General features: G+C 37.9%; 2 protein-coding genes across 10 annotated transcripts in view; one reads left to right on the forward strand and one right to left on the reverse strand.

Moving 5' to 3' along the window:
- The first annotated feature begins 1,843 nt into the window (after nucleotides 1-1,843).
- Nucleotides 1,844-8,826, forward strand: LOC18431517 ((R,S)-reticuline 7-O-methyltransferase). The gene is made up of 2 exons (XM_011624012.3): nucleotides 1,844-2,622; nucleotides 8,241-8,826. Exons 1-2 carry the CDS (start codon nucleotides 1,873-1,875, stop codon nucleotides 8,535-8,537), a joined length of 1,047 nt encoding a protein of 348 aa, XP_011622314.1. The 5' UTR covers nucleotides 1,844-1,872; the 3' UTR covers nucleotides 8,538-8,826.
- A 717-nt stretch (nucleotides 8,827-9,543) lies between these two features.
- The window catches only part of LOC18431516 (ubiquitin-conjugating enzyme E2 13), a 48,369-nt gene continuing 35,877 nt past the window's right edge, over nucleotides 9,544-22,035 (reverse strand). For 2 of the 9 annotated variants that reach the window (XM_088858538.1, XM_088858540.1), the window contains 6 exons: nucleotides 14,201-14,303; nucleotides 13,487-13,686; nucleotides 10,673-10,770; nucleotides 10,314-10,414; nucleotides 10,100-10,177; nucleotides 9,544-9,882 (listed from right to left, as the gene is read on the reverse strand). In XM_088858538.1, coding sequence (XP_088714664.1) covers nucleotides 9,805-9,882; nucleotides 10,100-10,177; nucleotides 10,314-10,414; nucleotides 10,673-10,745 — 330 coding nt within the window. In that variant the 5' untranslated portion in view covers nucleotides 10,746-10,770; nucleotides 13,487-13,686; nucleotides 14,201-14,303 and the 3' untranslated portion in view covers nucleotides 9,544-9,804. Of the gene's footprint in view, nucleotides 9,883-10,099; nucleotides 10,178-10,313; nucleotides 10,459-10,672; nucleotides 10,771-13,486; nucleotides 13,687-14,200; nucleotides 14,309-22,035 lie in introns of all 9 variants that reach the window. The other 7 variants (XM_011624010.3, XM_088858536.1, XR_016049585.1 and 4 more) reach the window with 6 other exon arrangements.

The following is a 22,035-nucleotide window of genomic DNA, read 5'->3' on the forward strand; positions in this document are numbered from 1 at the left end:
AATAATAATAATAATAATAATAATAATAATAATAATAATAATAATAATAATAATAATAATAATAATAATAATAATAATAATAATAATAATAATAATAATAATAATAATAATAATAATAATAATAATAATAATAATAATAATAATAATAATAATAATAATAAACCATACCTAGCTAATATGGAGTCTTGGCTAAATTAGGGCTAGAGCTGGGGAGGACTAAAGGACATCGAGTTTGATGGTAGAGAGAGAGAGAGAATGTGAAGAGGGGGGGAGGGAGGATTTGGAGGTGAAAATGGGGTTAAGCCCGAATTAGATTTCTCTTGATGGATAAAGCAAAGAACGTTGCTAATATCTCAAATATTGGACCAATATTTTAACAAAAAAAAAAAAAAAGGTCCAATATTACAATCATCCGACCACATTTAAAATGGAAAAAGAGATTCAGTCCGATGCTTGAAATATCGGACAATCCCAAATCGAAGAAAGAGAGTTATAGTAAGGTTGTTCAATATTTGGGATATTGAACAAGCCAAATTTAGGGCAGTTCGACGGATGGTAATTAATCCTCAAACACCAAGAAAATAAGAAAAAATAACAATAAAAAAGTGGATGGATGTATGCAACATGGGGCCAAAAGTGAGGGAAAAAATGGGACCTTCCCATTAAATTTAGAAAAAAAAAATGTAGAATCTTTTACGGTTCCGACATAATTTTCGATGCAAAGGACTCAATTCATCAACACAAGCAATTGCCTGCAATTGGCGGTGCATAACCAACAATGGGGCCTTCCCATTACCAAATCAGATTAAAAGCGGGAATAATTAAAATATGTGATGTAATCGGACGACCTAATCTCACCATAAATATGTCATTCAAGAAAAGAAAAAGAAAATTACGTGCACACCATGCCCACCCCTTTATTATTAAATAGCAATTTTTTCTTTTTTTGGTCAAAATTACAACGACCAGCCTCCTTTGGCTCCCTTTTTTATTTCCTTACACGCCCCCATCTGTCCCCCAACAACAGAAGCCTCAATTTTTTTTTAGAGAGTGCATACAATGTGCTCTTGTGAGAGCACACTGTTCATCTACTCCCTCGGCCAAGATACCTAACTACGATGATCTTTTTTTTTTTTTTTTTATTTAAAATTTTAGGAACCATATAGCAGTTACAATATAATTATTTTTTAAATTTTTTTTTGAATTTTGAGTTTTGTGACCCTTAGACCTAGCCATTAAAAAAATTGAATGGTCTCTATTCAATCTTAGAGCATTAATTTTTCTAATATGTAGAGATATTATTTTGGAAAAATGTTTTGCTCAGATTATTCTTAGTCTTATAAGGATTATATTTCCAAAATTTTAAATCTAAAAAGTATCCCTAGCATACATTTTTCCGAGGGACTAAAGAGATAGCATACTCCTGCAGGAGTAAACAATTATTCTCTTTCTTCCTTAGTGTTATCGGTCCTCTCCTTCTATCCGGTGTTGAGATTGTTAGACAGGATGGCAATTGCAGTAAATAATAAAACCCCCCCCAGAAAATTTTGGCTAAAAATATAGGCATATTATAAAGGCAGATAAATAATAATGCGCCTGCTTAATTTTCCAAAAAAAACAAAAGTGGAAATAATGCGCCTCCTTAATTTCCATAAAAAAAACAAAAATGAAAATAATGCCTCCTTAAATTTCTAGAAACAAATGTCTGGTAAGAAACTGGGTGATGAAAGCGATGTAGAAGGCAGAGTGAATGCACAATGACACAACCAATTTGTCACGCTTACGTAAAAGATGCTTGGCGCAGCTGCATATAAATACTACCGCACGATAGATGCAGTAAAGCCACACAGAGAGTTGTTATTGCCATTGGAAATGGGGGACGAAGTTCAAGCACAGGCCCAAGCCCAGGCAGAGGCATGGCGCCTCTCCCTTGCCTTTGCCGACTCGCTCGCGGTAAAGAGCGCGATCGAGCTCGGCATACCCGACCTTCTCCAAGAAAGCGACACCCCTCTGAGTCTCCCTGAGATCGCCATGTCTCTCCCCTCGACCTCCCCGGACACCACCACCCTCTCCCGCATCATGCGGTTCCTGGTACGAAAGCATGTCTTTACTTCGCAGGAGATCGAGGACGAGACCAGGTACGGACCCACACGTACCTCTGGTTGGCTCACGAAACAGGTCCACAGGCCGAGCCTCGCACCGTTTTTGCTGTTGGAGACGGGCGTTGTTTCTCTTAAGCCTTGGCACTATTTAAGTAGGTGTGTTTTAGAGGGGGGTGAGGCTTTTGAGAAGGCGCATGGTGTGGAAATATGGGGTTATGGGGCCAAAAATCGGGAGTACAGTAGGTTGTTTAATGAGGCCATGGCTTGCAATGCTCAGATCGTTTTGGAAGCGTTGCTGCGTGGGTATGAGAATGGGTTTGAGGGGTTGGGATCTTTGGTGGACGTTGGTGGTGGGACTGGGATGACTATAGGGGAGATTGTGAGGGCAAACCCTCATATTTCTGGCATTAACTTTGACCTGCCTCATGTTGTGGCCACTGCACCCCACTACCCTGGAGTGGTTCATATTGGGGGTGATATGTTTCATGCTATTCCCCAAGCTGATGCCGTTTTCATGAAGGTCCTCTCTCTCTCTCTCTCTTCAGTATTTATTGTTGACATCGTATCTCTTTTTTTAGTATTTATTATTGATATAGTATGTAATGACATCATTTATTTTTGGTACAAAGAAATCACAATTACTTATAACCATATGATGTAAAATCTGATAGTTGGGTGCGTTAAAGTTCGAGAATTTTTTTTTTAGATTTTGAGCTTGGTCGATAAAGTAAATAATATCAATTTCACATCCAATTGTCAAGATTAATTGTGACCATCTTGTATCAAAAGTAAATGGTTTCATTATAAGAAAATAGTTTCATGCAGATTGGACCACATTTCTACAATATGCAGTTCAGAAATATAAAGCATCCATCTTAAAGATGGATGCAAACAGGTAGTCCATCTAAAAACAAGTGCAACTAATGGTCCAAATGTCTTTTTAATATAATTATTATTTTTAATTTTTATTATTGTCATTTTTCTTTTCTTTTTTTTTATCATATTTATGATCTCCTCGTTAAAAATTTTATTTTCTCTAAAAATTGAGATCAACTTATATTTAAAAATATATTTATTGCCAAACCAGCATTTCTACAATATGCATAGAAACTGTGTCCCTCATTATATACTTTCCTTTTATTTTTATAGTCGGCTTTAAGTGCTATAAATAGGGAAAAAAATAGAAAACAAATAAAGGAAAAAGCATGCATACTAAGCTCCCTTGGGTGTGTACTATACGTTCACTCCCACAGGGAAACACTATTTTGGGAGAATATTTTTTTTATGAAGTTTTGAGATCCATCTAATTATAACTGGATGATTATTTTCAAAGAAAAAATTTAGATTTTGAGTTCATAAATATCTAGATCATTACCTCCAAAAATTCGATGGTTCGAATGCAATCTTGGGATGATATTCTTTTTAGCCACATAAAGAGCGACAGTCGAAAAAAAAACAAAATCCTTAAGCTCATTTGCCAGATTCTAGAAATCACATCCCCAAAATTTAAGATAAAAAATATATCCTTGGAATAAGTTTTTTCCCAAGGGAGTAAATAGATAGTATACTCCTCTTGGAATAGGAAATCTTGTGGTATAAATAAATATGAAAAGTAAACCCCTGAGGCGGGCAGACTTATGGATCGGCCTCAGTTTTGTGAGTTCGCCGTTCCCAAATTACAATAAATCATTAGATCTATGAATTTAGAGCTTCAAAAATAGTATTCATTTAGGGTGTGGTTTCTACCTAAACCATGAAAGTAGGGCGCACCAAATAGTACCGAAAGATGTCATTTCAATACTGAAAATCTTTGTGATAGCTTAAAATTTATTTTCAAATCTAATTATAAAATTTAAAGTTTTAAAAATAGTGTAGATCGAGCAGTTCTATGAACAATTGAAAATCTTGAAAATTGACTCTCCAAAAAATACATTACATGATTCACTATTTCTAAGACTTGAAATCCATTTTTTTGCCATGTCCGTATATCTTGATGTTGAGATGATGAATTTGAGGAATTTTGGGCATTGAAACAACCTCTTCTAATGAATTTTTTAGGTGCTCCCTGATTTGATTGTTTAGAGCCTCTCACTTGTATAAACTTTATCCTTCATCTAATTTTCTAAAGAGTCAAAATTAAGAATCGCTAAAAAGTACTACATTGACCAGTTATGAGGCTGAAATTTCCTTTTTTTCTCGTACTATTCATGTTTGATACTAAAGAGTATCTACTGCTAGGTTTTATGTTTTCTCGTACAATTCATGTTTGATACTAAAGAGTATCTACTGCCGGGTTTAATGAGGACCCTAGGTGATTCCTCTAGTAGAATCACGTTCCGAGTTAGAAAGTTAGCCAATTCAAATCTAATTTAATTTCCAAATTTTTTGTTTTGAAAATTTTTATTGTATAACTTTACAGGATAATATTAGATAATCCTCAATTGATCATTTCGACCTCGAGATATATAGATATTAAAAAAAAATTTCAAGTCATAAAAATAGTGTACCTTCAAACACATTCAGTCCATTTACAAGATTTTTAACTATATAGATATTGGATAGATTTGCCCCAGTTTTTTCGCTTTAAATTTCATAATTAAAGGTAAAAATATATTTTTTCAAGAGAAAAAAATACATTTTTCAATAAGGTTTAGAGGCGCGCCATACTCTGATCTTTTAAAATTGATGCCTTCTATAAACCACACCCATATCACAATACCAAAAAGACATCAGAGTTCACCGTGATCTGGGGTGTGTTTCATATCCTATATACATGCTATTCATACGTGCGCCCCCCACCTCTCCAAATTTGAATTCAAATGTTAAGTGAGCAACAATCTAGACATTGGGGATCATGAATATGAAAATTTTGATATTTGAAAGTAGCGTTTTTTGAAGGGTGGGGATCATGAATATGACAATTTTGATATTTGAAAGTAGCGTTTTTTGAAGGGTGCGGTTTGTATAGAGCCGAGGCTTTAAACAATTGAAGTAAAGCACACCTTCAAATAGTATCAAGAAATGTGGTTTTAATACTGAAAATTTTTTTGATAGCCTTAAAATTTGTTTTCATCTTTAATTATAAAATTTAAAGCTTAAAAAATAGTGTAGATCAAGCAGATCTATGAAAACTTGAGAATCTTGAAAATTGGTAATTCAAAGATGCGTTACAAGATGCACTATTCCAAAACTTGAAATTCATTTTTTTCTCATGTCTATGTATCTTGATGTTGAGATGATCAATTTGAGAATATTTGAGCATCAAAACAACACTGAAATTTTCAGGTAGGCTCTAATTTGATTGTTTAGAGCCTCAAGTCTATATGAACTTTTTCCTTTTTGAAAGCAAAAAGACATTCTAGGTTGTGGCTAGGTCCGACCCATATCAAGAATCAACTGGGACCGAAGTAGTCTTCGAAGGGTACTCATACTAGCCCTGTCCATCCTAAAACCCCTTTTCATATTCTCTCTCTCTTTTTAAGCATATCTAACATTGTCATAGGTCCCTCCTACGGTCCCCCATGAATCTCTATTTTAATTTTTAATTCTTTTACTTTTTAATAATTTTTTGGGTCGTTGATTTGTCCGATCAGCTTAACATGGATTTGTAGGGTGGACGATCTAGCCCACAGATCCGGGTTTCAGATGGCTGCTCCCGTGCATCAAATATATGTCCTTGTTAGTTAGATTTTCGACCTCAATCAAACAAAATAAAAAATCCCATTATTGAGATATGGGTTAGGTAGGATATGACATAGCAACATATTTGCACTATGAAATATCAAGATATGAGATTAGGTGGGATATGACATAACACGAAATATTGTTCTATAATAAGAAATTTTAAGGTTGCAACTTTAGATAAACTTTTTCCTAATAAGAAAAGGTCTAGTGGTCCAAACAAATCCAAAAGCTCATCCAAACTCGACCCAGAATGAACTCCACACTCTTGAAATGGCGTCCGTATTTTGATGGCAAATAACAATAGAGTACGAGGGTTCTTATATGTCATTATTATATGACTGCAAGGGCTTCACAACTGCTATATTGGGCCCGGTAGCCCCGCCCAGCCCTAAAAAATTAGGGCTTGGTTACAAAATATGGCCCGAGGGTCAGGCCAGGACTGGGCACGACGGCTTGAGAGCAAGGGTAGGCCAGGTTGGGCCTGAGATGTGAGCCTTGCCTTATATTTTTTGCATTTTTTTGTCGTTGTTTTTAGTTAAGCCTGGCCAGGATAATGCCAAAAGCTTGAACCAAGCCATGGCGCTTTTGGACTTAACAGGGGCCCAATGGGCTAGGACAGGCCCCATAGGGACCCGGGCCCAACTTGCGCCAGGCTGGGATGAGCCCAGGCCTGGCCCATTGCCACTCCTAAGCTGCATGAACTTGAGAAATCTCCCATTAAAGGTCACAATTTTATTTTGCTTCAACTTTGGGCTTCAATGGGGAGATACCAGCCCAAATAGAGCCATTCGCAGGAAATTTTTCTAAACTACCACCAGTCCCAAAATATTCTATAAAGGATATAATTTTGGTGACTCTACTGATTCATTTACTTGCGCACATCGCCTCTTCAAAATTAATCTTAAAGATGGTTTTTGTGTCCAAGTTTTTAGGGATCGATAATCTCGACCATGAGGGTTATGAATATGAAAAATAAATTTTAAAATTTTAAAAGTAATATGCTTTTGAAATTTTTTATACATTATCATTTTTGTTTTGGTAAGATCCTCTTTGTTCGCCATGAATCTTAAAGAGGAGCGCTTGATGGCCAGGAGGGCACATGCAGACTCATCAAGCACTTTCCCTTCTATAAATCGATAGAACTCTTCTAAATTGCTGTTCTCAGTACCTAAAAATACATTAAATTGATCTTTTAATCATTTCCTTTCATTTAATTCTTGAAAGGGCTTCTCCCGCTCACTCCTTCTAAATCTTCTACAGATTTTGTTTTGCCACCGAAAAAACATGGTTGACAATAAGGAGTATGCCGAATTGACCTGATTTACCTTTTGATCGATTTCAAAAGAAAGCATGAGCACTTTAAAATATAGATCTTGCCATCCATTTGCAGGGTAGTCTAGTGTATCAGTTTGAGTGGGTATTTGAAGTCCAACAAATGGACTGTTCTCAAGGATTTTATCAGAGGACGTGGTTTCTATGAGTCCATTTAGAAATGAGCACCTTAAAAGACACGATTTCTATGAGCCCATGTAAAAATGAGTCACCTCTTAAAAATCTATTTTTGCGTTGGGTTTTTGGACTTAATTTTTAAAGACATGTAATCTTTAACATGAAGATCATGAATATGAATATGAAAACATAAACAAAATTTTGAAATTAGAAATAATAATTCTATTAATAAAACATTTGGACCATTAGTTTCATATGTTTTTAGATGGACCACATATTTGTATCCATCTACCTCAAGGACTACAAATATAGAAATACGGTCCCCGTCCCATGAAACAATTTTCCTTTATCAAATATTAATGATGTAGAAATCGATGACCCTAAAACTTTGACCTGCGTACTTAGGACCATATTTAGCAACACTCCATTTAAAATTCATGCTTTTAAAAAGTAGTCCTATTTTTTAAGAAACATTTTAAAAGAGGTATGTTTCAATAAATGCTAACATTCTTTAGAAAAACACTTGTGATTTTCAAAAGCAACTTTTACAAAGACTCCGTATCTAAGCATATACGAAGTGACATAGAATGTTATTTAATTTTGAAAGATGGAAGGCTTTGATTGCTTTTGGCTGCGAGGCATAAACGCACAAATAATAAAAGTTTAGAAGTTAGAACAAAGGCAGATATGTGCTTTTCACTATGCTGTACAGATGTAGATATGGGTATAGCTAAAAAACCCATGAATCCCAAAACTATGTGTGTACCTCGGGACTGTGCTCCAAGGTTCCTAACCTACGCCCGATACCTTCTCGGCGCAAGACGAAATTCAATCCTTAGTTCCATACATCTTTTATATGGTCTCACAAAGTTCTCTGCTCTATCTCTTTTTTTTTTTTTTCTTTCTTTTTTGAAGCAAGGTAGTTTAATACTAGGAATCAAACTTGAGATGTAGCGTTGCTAAAAGGTCTCTCACTTGCTTTTCTTTTTTTTGGTTGAGGGACAGTGGATAATGCACGATTGGGGAGACGAAGATTGTGTGAAGATCCTGAAGCAATGCAAGAGGGCGATTCCTGAGAAGACAGGGAAGGTGATAATTGTGGATGCAGTGGTGGGTGGGAAAGAAGGGGTGTTTGGAGACGCCACTTTGGCGTTCGACCTGGTAATGATCGCACACTCTTCGGGCGGGAAAGAGCGGACAGCAGAGGAATGGGGTAAACTCCTGAAGGATGGAGGTTTCCGTCGCTTCAACATCATCTCCATCCCAACCATCCAATCCGTCATCGAGGCCTTCCCGGAGTAGATATTGGCTATACAATTTGACTGGACTTCGATTGCAGTCTCAACTCTACCTTCCACAAAGAAAACTAATAAAGAGAATAAAATGGTTTCCATAGTATCTCAAATTGCTTATTTTTGTTCCCAGGCCCTTTCTCGCATTGTGCCCATGCTTGTTTCCCTCACAAGCTACACATAGGTTTAATCATTTGTGTACTGTTCCTAGTTACATAATTAGGTATGATTATTCAGCTATTGCACAGTGCAACCATTTGCATCAGGGAATAATACATAGGAGTTTATAATTGTCTACATTAATCCTTTCCCCTTCAATTTTATCTCTCTCTCTCTCTCTCTCTCTCTCTCTCTCTCTCTCTCTCTCTCTAAAACCAAAATTCCCAAATAAGAAGGAAATCCAATCAATTATCAATAGTTAAGAAATACAATTAATAGTTAAGAAATAAAATTAAGAAACACTAGAAAATAAATGTCATGTTCAAAATTAGGAAATCTGTAAAATTTAAGAAACAAAATCAAATATATATAAAATAAGAAATAAAACTATACCAATTAAATAAAATTTCAAAAACTTTTAGATAAATATTGATTTACATAAAAATTAAATAAAAAGCTTTGAATATTAATTTTTTATCGAAATTGAATACCATCAACAAGTACCTTTATATGATAAACAAATCCAACCTTTGCCCATCTCTACAGTGCAGCTTCCCTGGCATGCTCTCTCTCTCTCTCTCGTGCGTGAATATTTTAGATCTACTTTAAAATCACTAGGTGAGTATCATTGGGAAAATGATACTCAATTTAAAATTCTAAACATACTTCGATTTAGCAGCCCAAAAGTAGAGCAGTATCCATTCATTCTCCCAAAATTATTCCTTCCATGCATTAAGAATGCCTACAATTATCTTTTTTTTTCCCTCAAGTCACTAGTCACTGGGTTGAGGGAGTTAAGTCCACAGAATTTGGAATCCTACAGCTAGTAAATGGCCCATGTGCTCCTACAATGATTCTTTTCAAACGCAAATAATGATCGATTTTTGGGGATACTAAATGGAACAAGTGAGACAAGATAAAATCATGCTAACGCGTTGACACGAAACATGCGTCTTCTTAAACTTAAGCCCCTCTCTCTCTCTCTCTCTCTCTCTCTCTCTCTCTCTTTTCAACAGACATTACTATCTTTGCCCTTTGGCAGTCTATACTCGATCATAAATACATAGGTCCATGGCATTAAATCAGTAGCAACTATTCATTGCCGATGCTTTACAATGTTATAAAGCTTCCTGTGATTTCCGGACGATGCGGCTCACCTTCCTTTTAAATTCATCCCTGTGATCTCTCCATTCCTTCTGCACCAACACACAAATTAGGAACACAAGATGAGACGAAATGAACCATTAAAACTTAAAACAATTTGGTAACAAGATGTCTCACTAAGACATCCCCCTCCCCATTTATTACTGAGGAACATACCAAAAAATAGTACTCTCACATGCACAAACAAAGTTTGTTTCCTTCTTTTCCATTTCTCATGTAAGTAAAACAAAGGACTGTTGATTTACCCACCGCAGCATCAATATTTGCAGGTGATTCATCATTCGGACTTGAAAGCATTGATATAATACTCAAAAGGATTGTTTCCACCTACAGTTAGCCCAAGAACGTTTCATCACATTGAACATTTCATCACATTAACCTACATACTTCAAGGTGTAAATAGTACAAAGTGAAATGATCATCATTGCTTGTTCTCAGAGAGAGAGAGGGAGAGAGAGCTTACTGTGTGTACTGGTGACCAACGCTCACTAGCCAGTTCATAACCATTTGGATCGTCCCCAGGGGAATGAAGTATGGAGATGCAAACACGCCCATCAGGGTAAACTATGGGAAAACACATATACAACTTTTACTCATGCCATGCCAAGCTGATACAATCATAACACTACTGTATAATCAATGATCAAAGAACCATTAAAAGCATAAAGCAACGACAATCTGGGCTAGTCATAAGTAACATGCACATACTCCTACTAGGGGACTAGAAACATTATTACTGTATCAAGCAATACATTATGTGACTGAGATCCCAGAACTCATTAATACAACTTTATCAGAAAGAGTTCACAGACATGTCCTCACCATTTGGATGCCACAACTCTGAAGTAAACCTCACAGATGGAGGGCTATTTGGGTAGTTGTAGGGGAAACTCATAATTGCATTGAAACAGCCACCTTCACTGCAATGGGGGGGAGAGAGAGAGAGAGAGAGAGAGAGAGAGAGAGCTAAGGTAAAGGTTGACAAGAGATTTACTCGTTGAAAACCACCATTTCAAACAACAGAAATGCTACTAGAAACATAACTACAACATAATGGACCATTCATAAGGGTAGCTTAAATCTAGGGAACCAACACTTCAAAGTGGTGCTTGGTACCAAGTACCAAACAATTCAAAAGCATCCTGCTATGAATGATCAATAAAAAATAGATACCCTTTTTCAGCAATAGATATTATTTCTTTTTGTTCAGTAACCCTATTTCACAAAATGTGCTCATAACCAAGCGAACATACATGCTACAGTAGTGAAATGTGATCAATTGGGTCAAGAGCAGAGAAGTAGACCACTTCCATGATAAAGAGAAGCATAGCGGAGAAAATTCACGAAACATAAAAAATGTTCTTACTGACAACTAAAGAAGAAAAACAAAACAAGACTAGAAAAAGAACAGATGTGTTGAATTCTTCCAATTCTTTTTAGACATAACGCTTAAGATCTGCATAGGCGAAGAAAGACAGAAATTAAACACTGCTACAATAGAGAGTTATCTTATCCAAGAAAATAGAAAAGGAGAACCTTTTCTTCTATCTATGCTGCATTACTCTAGGAAGGTTTGGAGGCAGATGTGTGTGAGTGGTGTGTCCATGTGCAAGTTTTTGTTTCTAAAATGCTCCAAGTTGAATAAGTTAATTTCATAAAAATATGACTTATGTGACATTTAAATTTGATCATATCCTCATCCAAGAAAACTGGGAACAGAGATTTTCTAGATCAGAGCCCCTACTTGAGGCTCGAAGATCCGTAGAAAAAGGGAACAAGAGCAATACAGCATGAGATAAGGGGATTGAGTTCCCCCACATTAAGGGAGCACGATCTAAATTGGCCCAGGAGAGAATGCTAAACAATATGGGAATGCAATCTGTCAAACTTAGGATTGAGGATCCCAGAATTCACATAATGTACTTTGAGAACAGATGCTATTGGATGACAATTAACTTTTTCTGAATTAGAAAACTAAATTATCATTAAATACAAGAAAAGAACAGATTCTATTGAATGACAATTAATGTTTTCTGAATTAGAAAACTAAATTATTATTAGATACAAGAATCTTGTCTTTGAAAAAATTCTCTTACTTTTCTATCATTGGAGTGTGTTTCATACATGAGAAGTGAAAATTGTGCTCTCTCTCTCTCTCTCTCTCTCTCTCTCTCAGTGACAAGACTAAACTCTCTTACCTCCCCAACTGAAGGCGAACTGAAACCAGTGAAATGACAAAAAGCAAGAATAAAGTGGAAGCATTTTACAGATACCATCATTTCCTTTCAATACAGTGAAGGAACCTTTTTTCAGCTTTCGAATTCATATGATATACATCATGTGTGTGTTTTAATACACATCTGTAGGCAACAATTGTATGTTATCATGTCGGACAATGAAGATGAATCATGTTCTAGGGTGAATGAAGGTCCTTGGAACTCTAACATTAAAACGCCCTTGAGGATGGACGATCTATGCTGAGTTTTTGTTATACACGTGCACACCACATGCAAGTTGCATATGATACTATATTTGGGATTTTCCATTTATTTGCCCACACTATTTGGAATTTAGGTTCTTGTTACTCATGGAACTATCATCATCATCATGCGAGCCTTTTCCCAACTATTTGGGATCAGCTGCACGAATCCTATTCCGCTACTCATGGAACCATGATTTTGAAAATAGGGATCTGAATCCGATTAACTTGGGATCTTAGATCCTCAATTTCGCTGACCAAGATCCTCAATTTCGCAGATAAAGATCCTCAATCAAAGATCCCTTAATAAAAGAATAAAAAAAAATCCTAGAATCGAGATCCCATGTCTCAGAGCACCGGATCAAGCTTCCGGAGCGAGATCGACCCCTAGATTGGGAGATCCCAGCAACTATGCTACTTGCTAACTAAACAAAGGAAAAACTCAAAAACAACATTTTGATCTTCAGTATGTTTTTTTCTATAGAATTCAGAAAAAGTTTAGGCTAGTTTGGCTGTCAAATAAAAGAAACTTATTATACAAAAATTACAAGTATCTCAAGTAAAAATTGAAACCAATTTAGAGTTATTTCCTAATCTTTTTTCTTTTTTTGTTTGGGTGTTGTAAACGTATTTTTTTGGTAATCCCCACCCCATGCCGGCTACTCCACCATCAGTCTTCTCCAAACCCCTCACATGAAGGCATGCTCCTCTCTGCCCCCAATATTTACTCAAACCCTATCCAGTAAAATCTCCAGCAGGCCTACAGCTGTCACATTTTCCTGGTGACCTACCAGAAAATGTTAAAACTTTCTAGCAACAATATACTCTTCAACACCCCATCTTCTCTCTCTAAAAGATGTAGAAGCATTCATGATAGTCATTGATTTCCAAATTGAATATGGGTAAAAAGAATTTCTCATTCGAGTCACAAAGAGCTGCAGAGAATTTTTCCAAGTGCTGTTTAAAATGGGTGAGATTCTTACAATTTTAAGTACACGCTAAAGAAGTCAACATTTATTCCCAAATAATTTCAACCACATAAAAATTTCATAGCAACTAAGTCATAAAACCAACAGACAAAACCAATCAAAATGAAGAAAAGAAAACCCAACAAAAAATAAGACGAAAGACCTGAGCCATGTCCAGGTCTGAGATACCTTCAGGTGCAAGAGCAGGACATTCATGCTATATCTCTTCCTCATAATCTTTTTGTTCCCTCTAATACTTATCAAGAAATGGACAAGAGTCTATGGTGAGATCAGAAGCAAGGACAGAGTGAGACAGATGGTCTTCTCTCTCTTGAATTTTCTCATCCATTTGCCATGTTTTCTCTCTCCATCCAGCTCTCACTAGCATACTGTTAAAAATGGAGAATAGACAGAGAGGGGTATGAATAAGGACTAGAGTCTGCAGTGGTTGTGTGTGTGAGAGAGAGAGAATTGGGTGTTGGATTTGTGCAGGTTGAGAGAGAGAGAGAGAGAAAGAGAGAGAGAGAAAGAGAGAGAGAGAGAGAGAGGTGGGTCTGGTTTGCACGGGAAGGTTCAACTCGTCCTATGCAAAATTCAGGTCTGATTTGAACTTTTTTCAAATGGGGTTTTCGCCTTGTTGCGAGATTTTTTAACCTTTCAATTCAAACAGCATGAAGTTATACTAACTACACAGTGCATTTGCGAAGGCTTATAGAAGATGATCCAAAAATCTTCTAATTTTGGGTACATCCAAACTAGAAATTAACCATAATTTCCCAAGAAAGTTTTCCTTGCTAAACTCTCAAAAAGTTAGTGACTGATGAACCATTCAATGACAGCGATTTAAGGCAATTGAAATGAGTGCATGTAGGCCTTACAGAATCATTGATATAAGAAACTCACTAGATGGTATCAGGAGGTCCAGTAATAGTCACGTTCCATTCAAAGATATTGTCATCATCTACCAGTCCAGCTGAGAAGCCATCCACTGGATTTTTTAGAAGCTCTGCACTAGAAAAATGCCACTAATGGTATGAACAATGTGGGATAAAATAATACAAAAATAAAGGGGCAATGTAACAAAACAACTGTGTGCTATCAATTTTGGGTATATAGAAAAGCAAGCAGAATCAGAAAAATTATTCGGCAAACAACAAAGGGCAAGATCTTTTGATTTCATTCCATATTATATCTTCAAAGAACCCAACAAATCAAGCCATAAAATCAGCTGGAAAATAAAGAAAAAGAAACATGAGAATACTGTTATATTTCATGTCATTTCACATAAACATTTGACTTCTGGACTGACCCATGGTTATCACAATATTCTATGTTGAAGATCTATGGCCCTGACACTCTCTTGGTTAATGGTTCCTCAGCCCTGGCAAGAGTGTCTGATTTTCTGGACAATGTACCCCTCATATGGAATCTTCCTTCTTCCTCCTCTTTCCCTCTCTCACGGCTGGTACTTTCTCATGTTTTGCCCATTCGTCCACTTAAGGAACAACTATTATGGATTTATGCGGCAGATAGTCTTTTCTCGGTTAGGAGAGCTTGGGAATACATTAGAAGGGATGCCCCTGTAAAATCATTTTCAGCATCTTGTGGTCTACAACATCTCTACCCAAGGTAAAATGCTTCACCTGGTTAGCTTTGTATTCCAGGTTACCCACTTTGTCGCTATTTCAGTCGAGGGGCCTTGCTTCGATTTCCATATGATCCTTGTGCTCCCAAGAGGAGGACCTCTCAGACCATATCATTGTGCAGTGCCAATATTCAAAACTGTTTTGGAGATCTATTCTTGGTAGATTTGAGAAGTGCTTCCCCCTGGAGCAATCCACAGTGAACACTGATGGCCAAATGCGTTAAATTTAGATTTCGATCCGCAGGTATGCAGTTTGTTTTATCATTTAGAACCTTTGGATGGAGAGGAATTCTCGGATTCATGATGGGGAGAAACACCTAGGGAGCTACTACTACACCGTATTTTTCATTTGTTTGGATCATTGGCAAAAGTTAAAAATTGGGCATTCCATTTCTCAGAATTTAATATAGCTGCCAATCTTATCTCCCTCTGTTCAAATTCATGTGGCTTGGTTGCCTCCTCGTTTAGGATTTTTCAAGCTCAACATTGATGGGATTTCTAGGCAGAACCCAGGTAACGCTGGATGTGGGTATCATCAGAAATGATGCAGCTGGTTTCATTGCGGTATTTGCAACTCCATTGGGTAACAATTAATAAGATAGTTGAATTTCATGAACTTGAGAAGAGGATTTCCCTGCGAGGGACTTAACCTATGTACCTCTTATCATCGAAAGTGACTCCAAGCTTGTTGTTGATTCTATGAATCAGCATTGCAAACCTCCTTGGAGATTACATATTATGTTGGCTAATTGTATATCTTAGCTTGCATCTTTTGCTTACCGTCAATGGAGGATCCAACACGCTTATAGAGAGGTTAATATGGCTAAAGATTCCTTGGCCAAGGCAGCGATTTCTATGAATGAAGCAATGGTGTAGTGTGCTCCCCCCAAACTTTATGACGCCTTTCATTTCATCTGATGTTGCTAGTGTTCCCGTGCAACATGAACATATTCTCAGTTTATTAATAAATGGGTAGGGACCTGATATCCCCACTAATTCACCCAAAAAAAAAAAAAATTGAAAAACAACACTCCAAAAAGAAAACATTGGTCACACCTTTATCTTGGCCTCTCGGCCCAACCGACCCAGTTTATGGGGCCCGGCCGAGATCGCTCCCTCTGAAAACCTCGTGCGTGTGCGCGTTGTGTGGATAGGTGCCAACGATGAGAGAGATTTTGGTGTTGCGAGGGATTCAGACGCCTACCTCGTGGCGGTTGGGTTCGTGGATACACTTGGGCTCGGCTTGCCCTCTTAGAACAGTTTGAAAGCCGCCGGGCCCTCTCGACACGGTTTGGGGGTCTCACTCCCTTTCTCCAATCACACTACAACTTGATTTTATCGCGCCTTGGGTATGAAATTCAGAGTTGGTAGCTCCTAGTTTGTGCCGGCTGATGATGGTTTTGGGGTAATCGACTTAGGTGGGCTAAGCTTGGGTCTTGGATGGGGTATAGGAGGGGATAGGTAGAAAAAAAGAAGTGAAGACAAAGAAGAAGAAAGAGAAGGGTAGAAGAGGATCACTCTTCGATTCTGTGGCCTCTCGGCATAACCTCCCCCAGGAGGCCTTACTGGTTGACCCATAAAAGGTACTAGGCCTAAGCCTAATACCCCAGAGGCACGACAAGGGACACAAACTTCTTGGGCGCTAGAGAGCCCCAAGGTCTGCCTAATGCCCGGACCCCCTCAAATAATGTATGAGGAGAGGTGGGGGAAAAGAAGGAAGAAGAAGAAGAAGGGAAAGAGGGGGCATTCTATGATTCTGCAACCTTCCGGCATCGCCTCCCAAGAGGCTTTATCGGTTCACCCAAAAAAGGTATTAGGCCTAAGCCTAGCACCCCAGAGGAACGGCAAGAGACACAAACTTCTTGGGCACTAGAAAAGCCGCAAGGTCGACCTAATGCTCAGATCTCCTGAAAGAACGCATTTAAAATAGAAGTAAAAAGTGAATAAAGAAGGTAGAAGAAGTATGAGGAAGTATGAGGGAGAGAAATAAGAGGGAGAGGGAGTAGAAAGGAAGAGAGAGACTAAATTATTTCCAACACTCACCCTCAAGCCAAAGCATAGATACCAATCACACCCAGCTTGCTTATGATATCTCATAATCTATCCCGTCCAACAGCTTTAGTGAAGAAAATGAGGAGTATGAATGATCTTAGCAACAAGCTTCTATCTAATGAAGTGGAAATCTCCTTCAATGTGTTTAGTCCTTTCATGAAATGTAGGATTCTTAGAGATATGAATGGCAGCTTCATTGTGACAGAACAAAATAATGGGAAGCTTAACCTTCAAAATCAGATAGAACATTTTTGACCCACATTTACTTAACACATACCATGAGCCACAACCATGTATTCAGCTTCGGCACTTGATCTTGCCACCAAATTTTGTTTCTTGCTTTCCAAAAGACAAGATTTCCTAAAACAAAGGTGCAATAGCATCTCCTATTAGCTTGGCATCCAGCCCAATCAGCGCCAATGTATATAGCATAAAGAGCAACATCACAGTGCCCTTGATTGAAGAAAAATATCCCTTTCCCTAGAGTAGACTTGAGATATCTCAATATCCGATACACTACATCAAGATGTGGTTTACATGGAGCATATATAAATTGGTTGACCCATAGTTGTTGGGAGCGAGAGCGGGAGTAGGTGCGGGAGCCAAGGACCAACACTTGGCTAAAGCTTCCTACTCTTGGAGCGCTTGCAATCGCTGCTCAGGGAGATAGGTGGAATCTCAGCCGTCACCGACAGCTATAATGAATAGCAATATAGGTGGAATCTCAGCCGTCAAATCTCCATTGAGCGGTTCAATATACATATCACTATTTTAATTTTAATATTTTATCTATAAATTAGATTAAGATGAAATTTTGGGTGTATATACCTAACACTATTGCGCATATAAAAATATGAAAAAACCACTTCTCAAAATTTAAAATGACCAAATTACCCCCGTCATTTTTCAGGAGTATTTTGATCATTTTATATTTTAAAAAATATTTATTTTATATTTTTTTATTGCACACCCTATTTTTTAGTACACACGTCCAAAAATTTCATTATGACCCGATTTTTAGAAAAAATATTAAAATTCAGATAGTGATTTGTATTTTGAACTACTTGATGAAGATCTGACGACGGGGATTCCACTTATATTACTATTCATTATAGCTGCCAAGTGTTTTTCAGCGTTTTCCTTTATATATAGATATAAACTTTGATTGTTTAGGGCCCCAACCTTATACAAAATTTACAAATCAAGCCTTTAAAAATAAAATATGAACAATCAATCATTTAGCATTATTTGTCACATAATAATAAGAACTTTATCGCTAGAAAGTTCCTTAAAAAAGGAGATAAAAAAATGAGAATGCAAGGTCATGATAAGAATTGAACGTAGATTTATTTTTAAGCCACTAGGGCCTTTTATCTTGGTTGCTTTAGTGCTTATTACATGCAGGCATCCAAAAGGAAACCAAAAAAATAAGCACAATGCCAAGAGAATTGATGAACCCAATTTGTCAATCTTTATCTACTCACATTCTTTTTCAAAAAAAAGAAAAAACATGGTCACACTTCATTCAATTCCTCCCTCTCTTTGCTATTGAACCGGATCGGCAGCTCACAGTCTTTGTTCCACAGAAGCTGCATGGCATGGGTTGGATACAGGCTGACGTGCATGGCTAGTGGAAGGGGCATCAACACAAACACTTGTAGGAGCTGTTGCATTACATGGATGGTCTGTGGGTAGTCTCAAGGCAGGTAAAAGCCTTATAAATTAAGCAACATCAGCAGAATCAAGCCGTGCATCCAACACCACCAAAGCGTCTATGTCATCCTTAAGGTGGTCATCATTAGGGTGAGCGTCCCAATTTTTATAAGTTGACTCATAATCCGCACGTAACCTACTCAACAACCTGTCTTTACAGTGCATATATACCAATGACTCAGACCTGTCAGCATTCAACCTGTTATGCTTGACACTATGTATGTGGTTGTAATTGCTCCAACACATGTTCGCACTTGAGGAGTTGATAATCTGTGATAATACCTTTATAGTGAGAGAATACAATTCCAGCACACCACCACCACATAGGTCCCCACCATGCAACAGCATCCATCGTTTCGCGATCAATTATAGACTGTGGATTGGAAAAACCCCTCGATTACTACCAAAATCACTAATATGCTTCCGCATTCGACCTCGATCACTCTCATAAGCAATCTGCTTCTCAAGAGCTTTTTGGTAAGAACTGGAGACCCCAATGTCATGATGGGGCTTTTTCTCCTTTCCCCCTTTGAGATGAGGGTTAACAACCACTCTCGGGAGTAGTACTTTGATGTAAGGACAAAAGCCGAGCAATGGAAAGAGAGATTCGTCCTGTCTCAACATTGTAAAGTCAACTCCATCACCTTTTGATATAGAGCAGGCTCATCGTTCAAGCTAATGCTTATACTTTTTAAATAATGGGAGAAAATAAGCTTAAACCCCATGAAAGATGACATGGGCATTATGACATATAAGGAGAAACATCAAGAGTCTTGGCTATTCGACACTTCTTAGAGTAAGATAGAGACACTGGGATGGATTTTTTCCTTCATTGGGGAATCATAATCCAAAGAGTTAGCTCTTTTGGAAGGACATCCAAGATCCATTTGAGATATTCTTGGCCATTTTAAGGACTAAATCCTTAAGGGACCTCCATAAGGAGTTTCCACATATGAGTGACATCCAACATGTAATTGATTTGATGACCGAGCTGGCATTCCTAACCAAGCTGCCTATAGCATAGTTGTTGGCAGTGGGAGTGGGTGCAAGTGCCGGTGCCGGTGCCGGTGTAGGAGCATGGGATCAGCACTTGGCTAAAGTTTCCTACCCTTGGAACGCTTGGCTAAACCCCATGTAAGAACTTTATTGTTAAAAGGTCCCCAAAAAAAAGTAAGAAAAAATGAGAATCCAAGGCCTTGAACATAGATTTCTTATTAAGCGACTAGGGCCTTTCATCTTGGTTGCTTTATTGCATATTACATGGAGGCATTCAAAAGGATTAAAGGAAACCAAAAAAAAACAGCACAATGCCAAGAGAGTGATGAACCCAATTTGTCAATTTTTATCTCATCATGTTCTTTTTCAAAAAAAAAAACAAAAACTAGACATGGTCACATTTCATTCAATTCCTCCTTCCCTTTGCTGTTAAACCCGATCGAGCAGCTCACAGTCTTTGTGCCACAGAAGTTGCTTGGAATGGATTGGGTACAGGCTGACGTGGCTGCTTAGTGGAAGGCGCATCTACACCAACACATGTAGGAGCTGCTGCATTAAATGGATAGTCTGTAGGTACTCACGTGACAAGTAAAAGGCTTACAGGTAGAGCATCGTCAACAGCATCAAGCCATGCATCCAACGCCACCAAAGCGTATATGTCATCCTCGAGGTGGCCATCATTAGGGCGAGCGTCCCAATTTTTATACGTTGACTCATAATCCGCATGTAACCTACTCAACAACTTGTCGTTATCGTGCACATAAACCAAAGACTAAAACCGGTCAGCATTCAACCTATTATGCTTGACACTATGTATGTAGTTTTAAGTGCTGCAGCACCTCTCTACACTTGAGGAGTTTATAGTTTGTAATAACACCTACACAGCAAGAGAATACAATTCTGGCACTCCACCGTATAGGTCCCACCACACGACAGCATCCATCGTTCCACGATCAATTATTGACTGTGGATTGGAAAAAGTCCCTCTATTACTAACAAAATCACTCATATGCTTCCTCATTCAACTTTTGTCATTGTCATCTGCAATCAACTTCTCAAGGGCTTTTTGGTACGAACCGCAGACCTCAATGTCGTGATGGGGCTTTTTCCTCCTTTCTCCTTTGGGGTGAGGGTTGATAGCCACTCTTAGGACTAGTACTTTGGTGTAAGGACAAAAGCAAAGCAATGGAGAGGGAGATTCGTCCTGTCCCAATGTTGTAAAGTCAATTCTATCACTTTTTGATATAGAATAGGATTATCGTACAAGCCAACTGCAATATCTAACAACATTGCGTCCATGCGCTCATAAGCATCTCCATTGACAGCTTTATAACATCTCCAAACTGGATCATTTTCCATATTGGCCTTATGAAACGGACGATAATCTTCATCTGACTTCAAAATTCCTCATTCGTTATTGTGTTGCGCACTTCGCCATGTACGTTATCTGATGATCCATGCTTCAGCCCCTCCCAATCCTCACTCAATACTGATGACATTAATGTAACCCTAGCCTCCAACAATCGCCTCAACATAACATAATGATATCCAAATCTTGTTTTCTTAACTTTCAAGATCTCTAATTTCGAGTAAGTTCGAAACAGATACAAACATCTAGTGTGAATACGAATGTACTTGACCATGCGCATTGCCTCCTTGCAATGATCACGCACAAACTTGGTATTTTGCTCCTTATTAACAATGTCTTTCATCAGGAGGCTTAACAAGTGCGCTAACCACGCTGACCAAAAAATGTGAGGGTCTCTCCGCATCACCTTCCCCGCTAATTTACAGTTTGCAGCATTATCTGTCACAATCTGACCCACATTGTATGGGCCAACCATGTCTATTGCTTTTAGAAGTATCTCAATCATATTAGCAATTGACTTTTCTCTATTAGAGCAATCATGAGCACTTATAAACATTGCTCTGCCTCCAGACACTGCCATGACATTTGTAAGAGTGTCGTGTTTTATGTTGTCCCACCCAACAGAGACGATAGACACTCCATGAGTTGCTCAATCCTTTTTACTATACTTAGAGCACGATCAATATGTTTGTTTTCTTTGTCAAGCAACATCATGTACACCTTATCATATTTAAGGGCCATGTAGCCTTTAGGAGCATGATTAATAGCACAAACCATGTTGTGAAACCTCGGGCCTTCATAACATTGAACGAAATGTTGTGCGCATAAAAGCAATGTGCAACTGCATCATTTACTTCATCCCTTGCACACACATCAAACGTTTCAGCAATCATCTTCCCCTTGCTCATAGGGTGGTCACTTTGAGAGTGCTGAGCCCTGGTGATGTGGACGACAACTTGTTCG

The sequence above is a fragment of the Amborella trichopoda genome, chromosome 2, assembly GCF_054954075.1.
Source record: "Amborella trichopoda isolate Santa Cruz 75 chromosome 2, AtrichopodaSantaCruz75HAP2 v2.0, whole genome shotgun sequence".
NCBI lineage: Eukaryota > Viridiplantae > Streptophyta > Magnoliopsida > Amborellales > Amborellaceae > Amborella > Amborella trichopoda.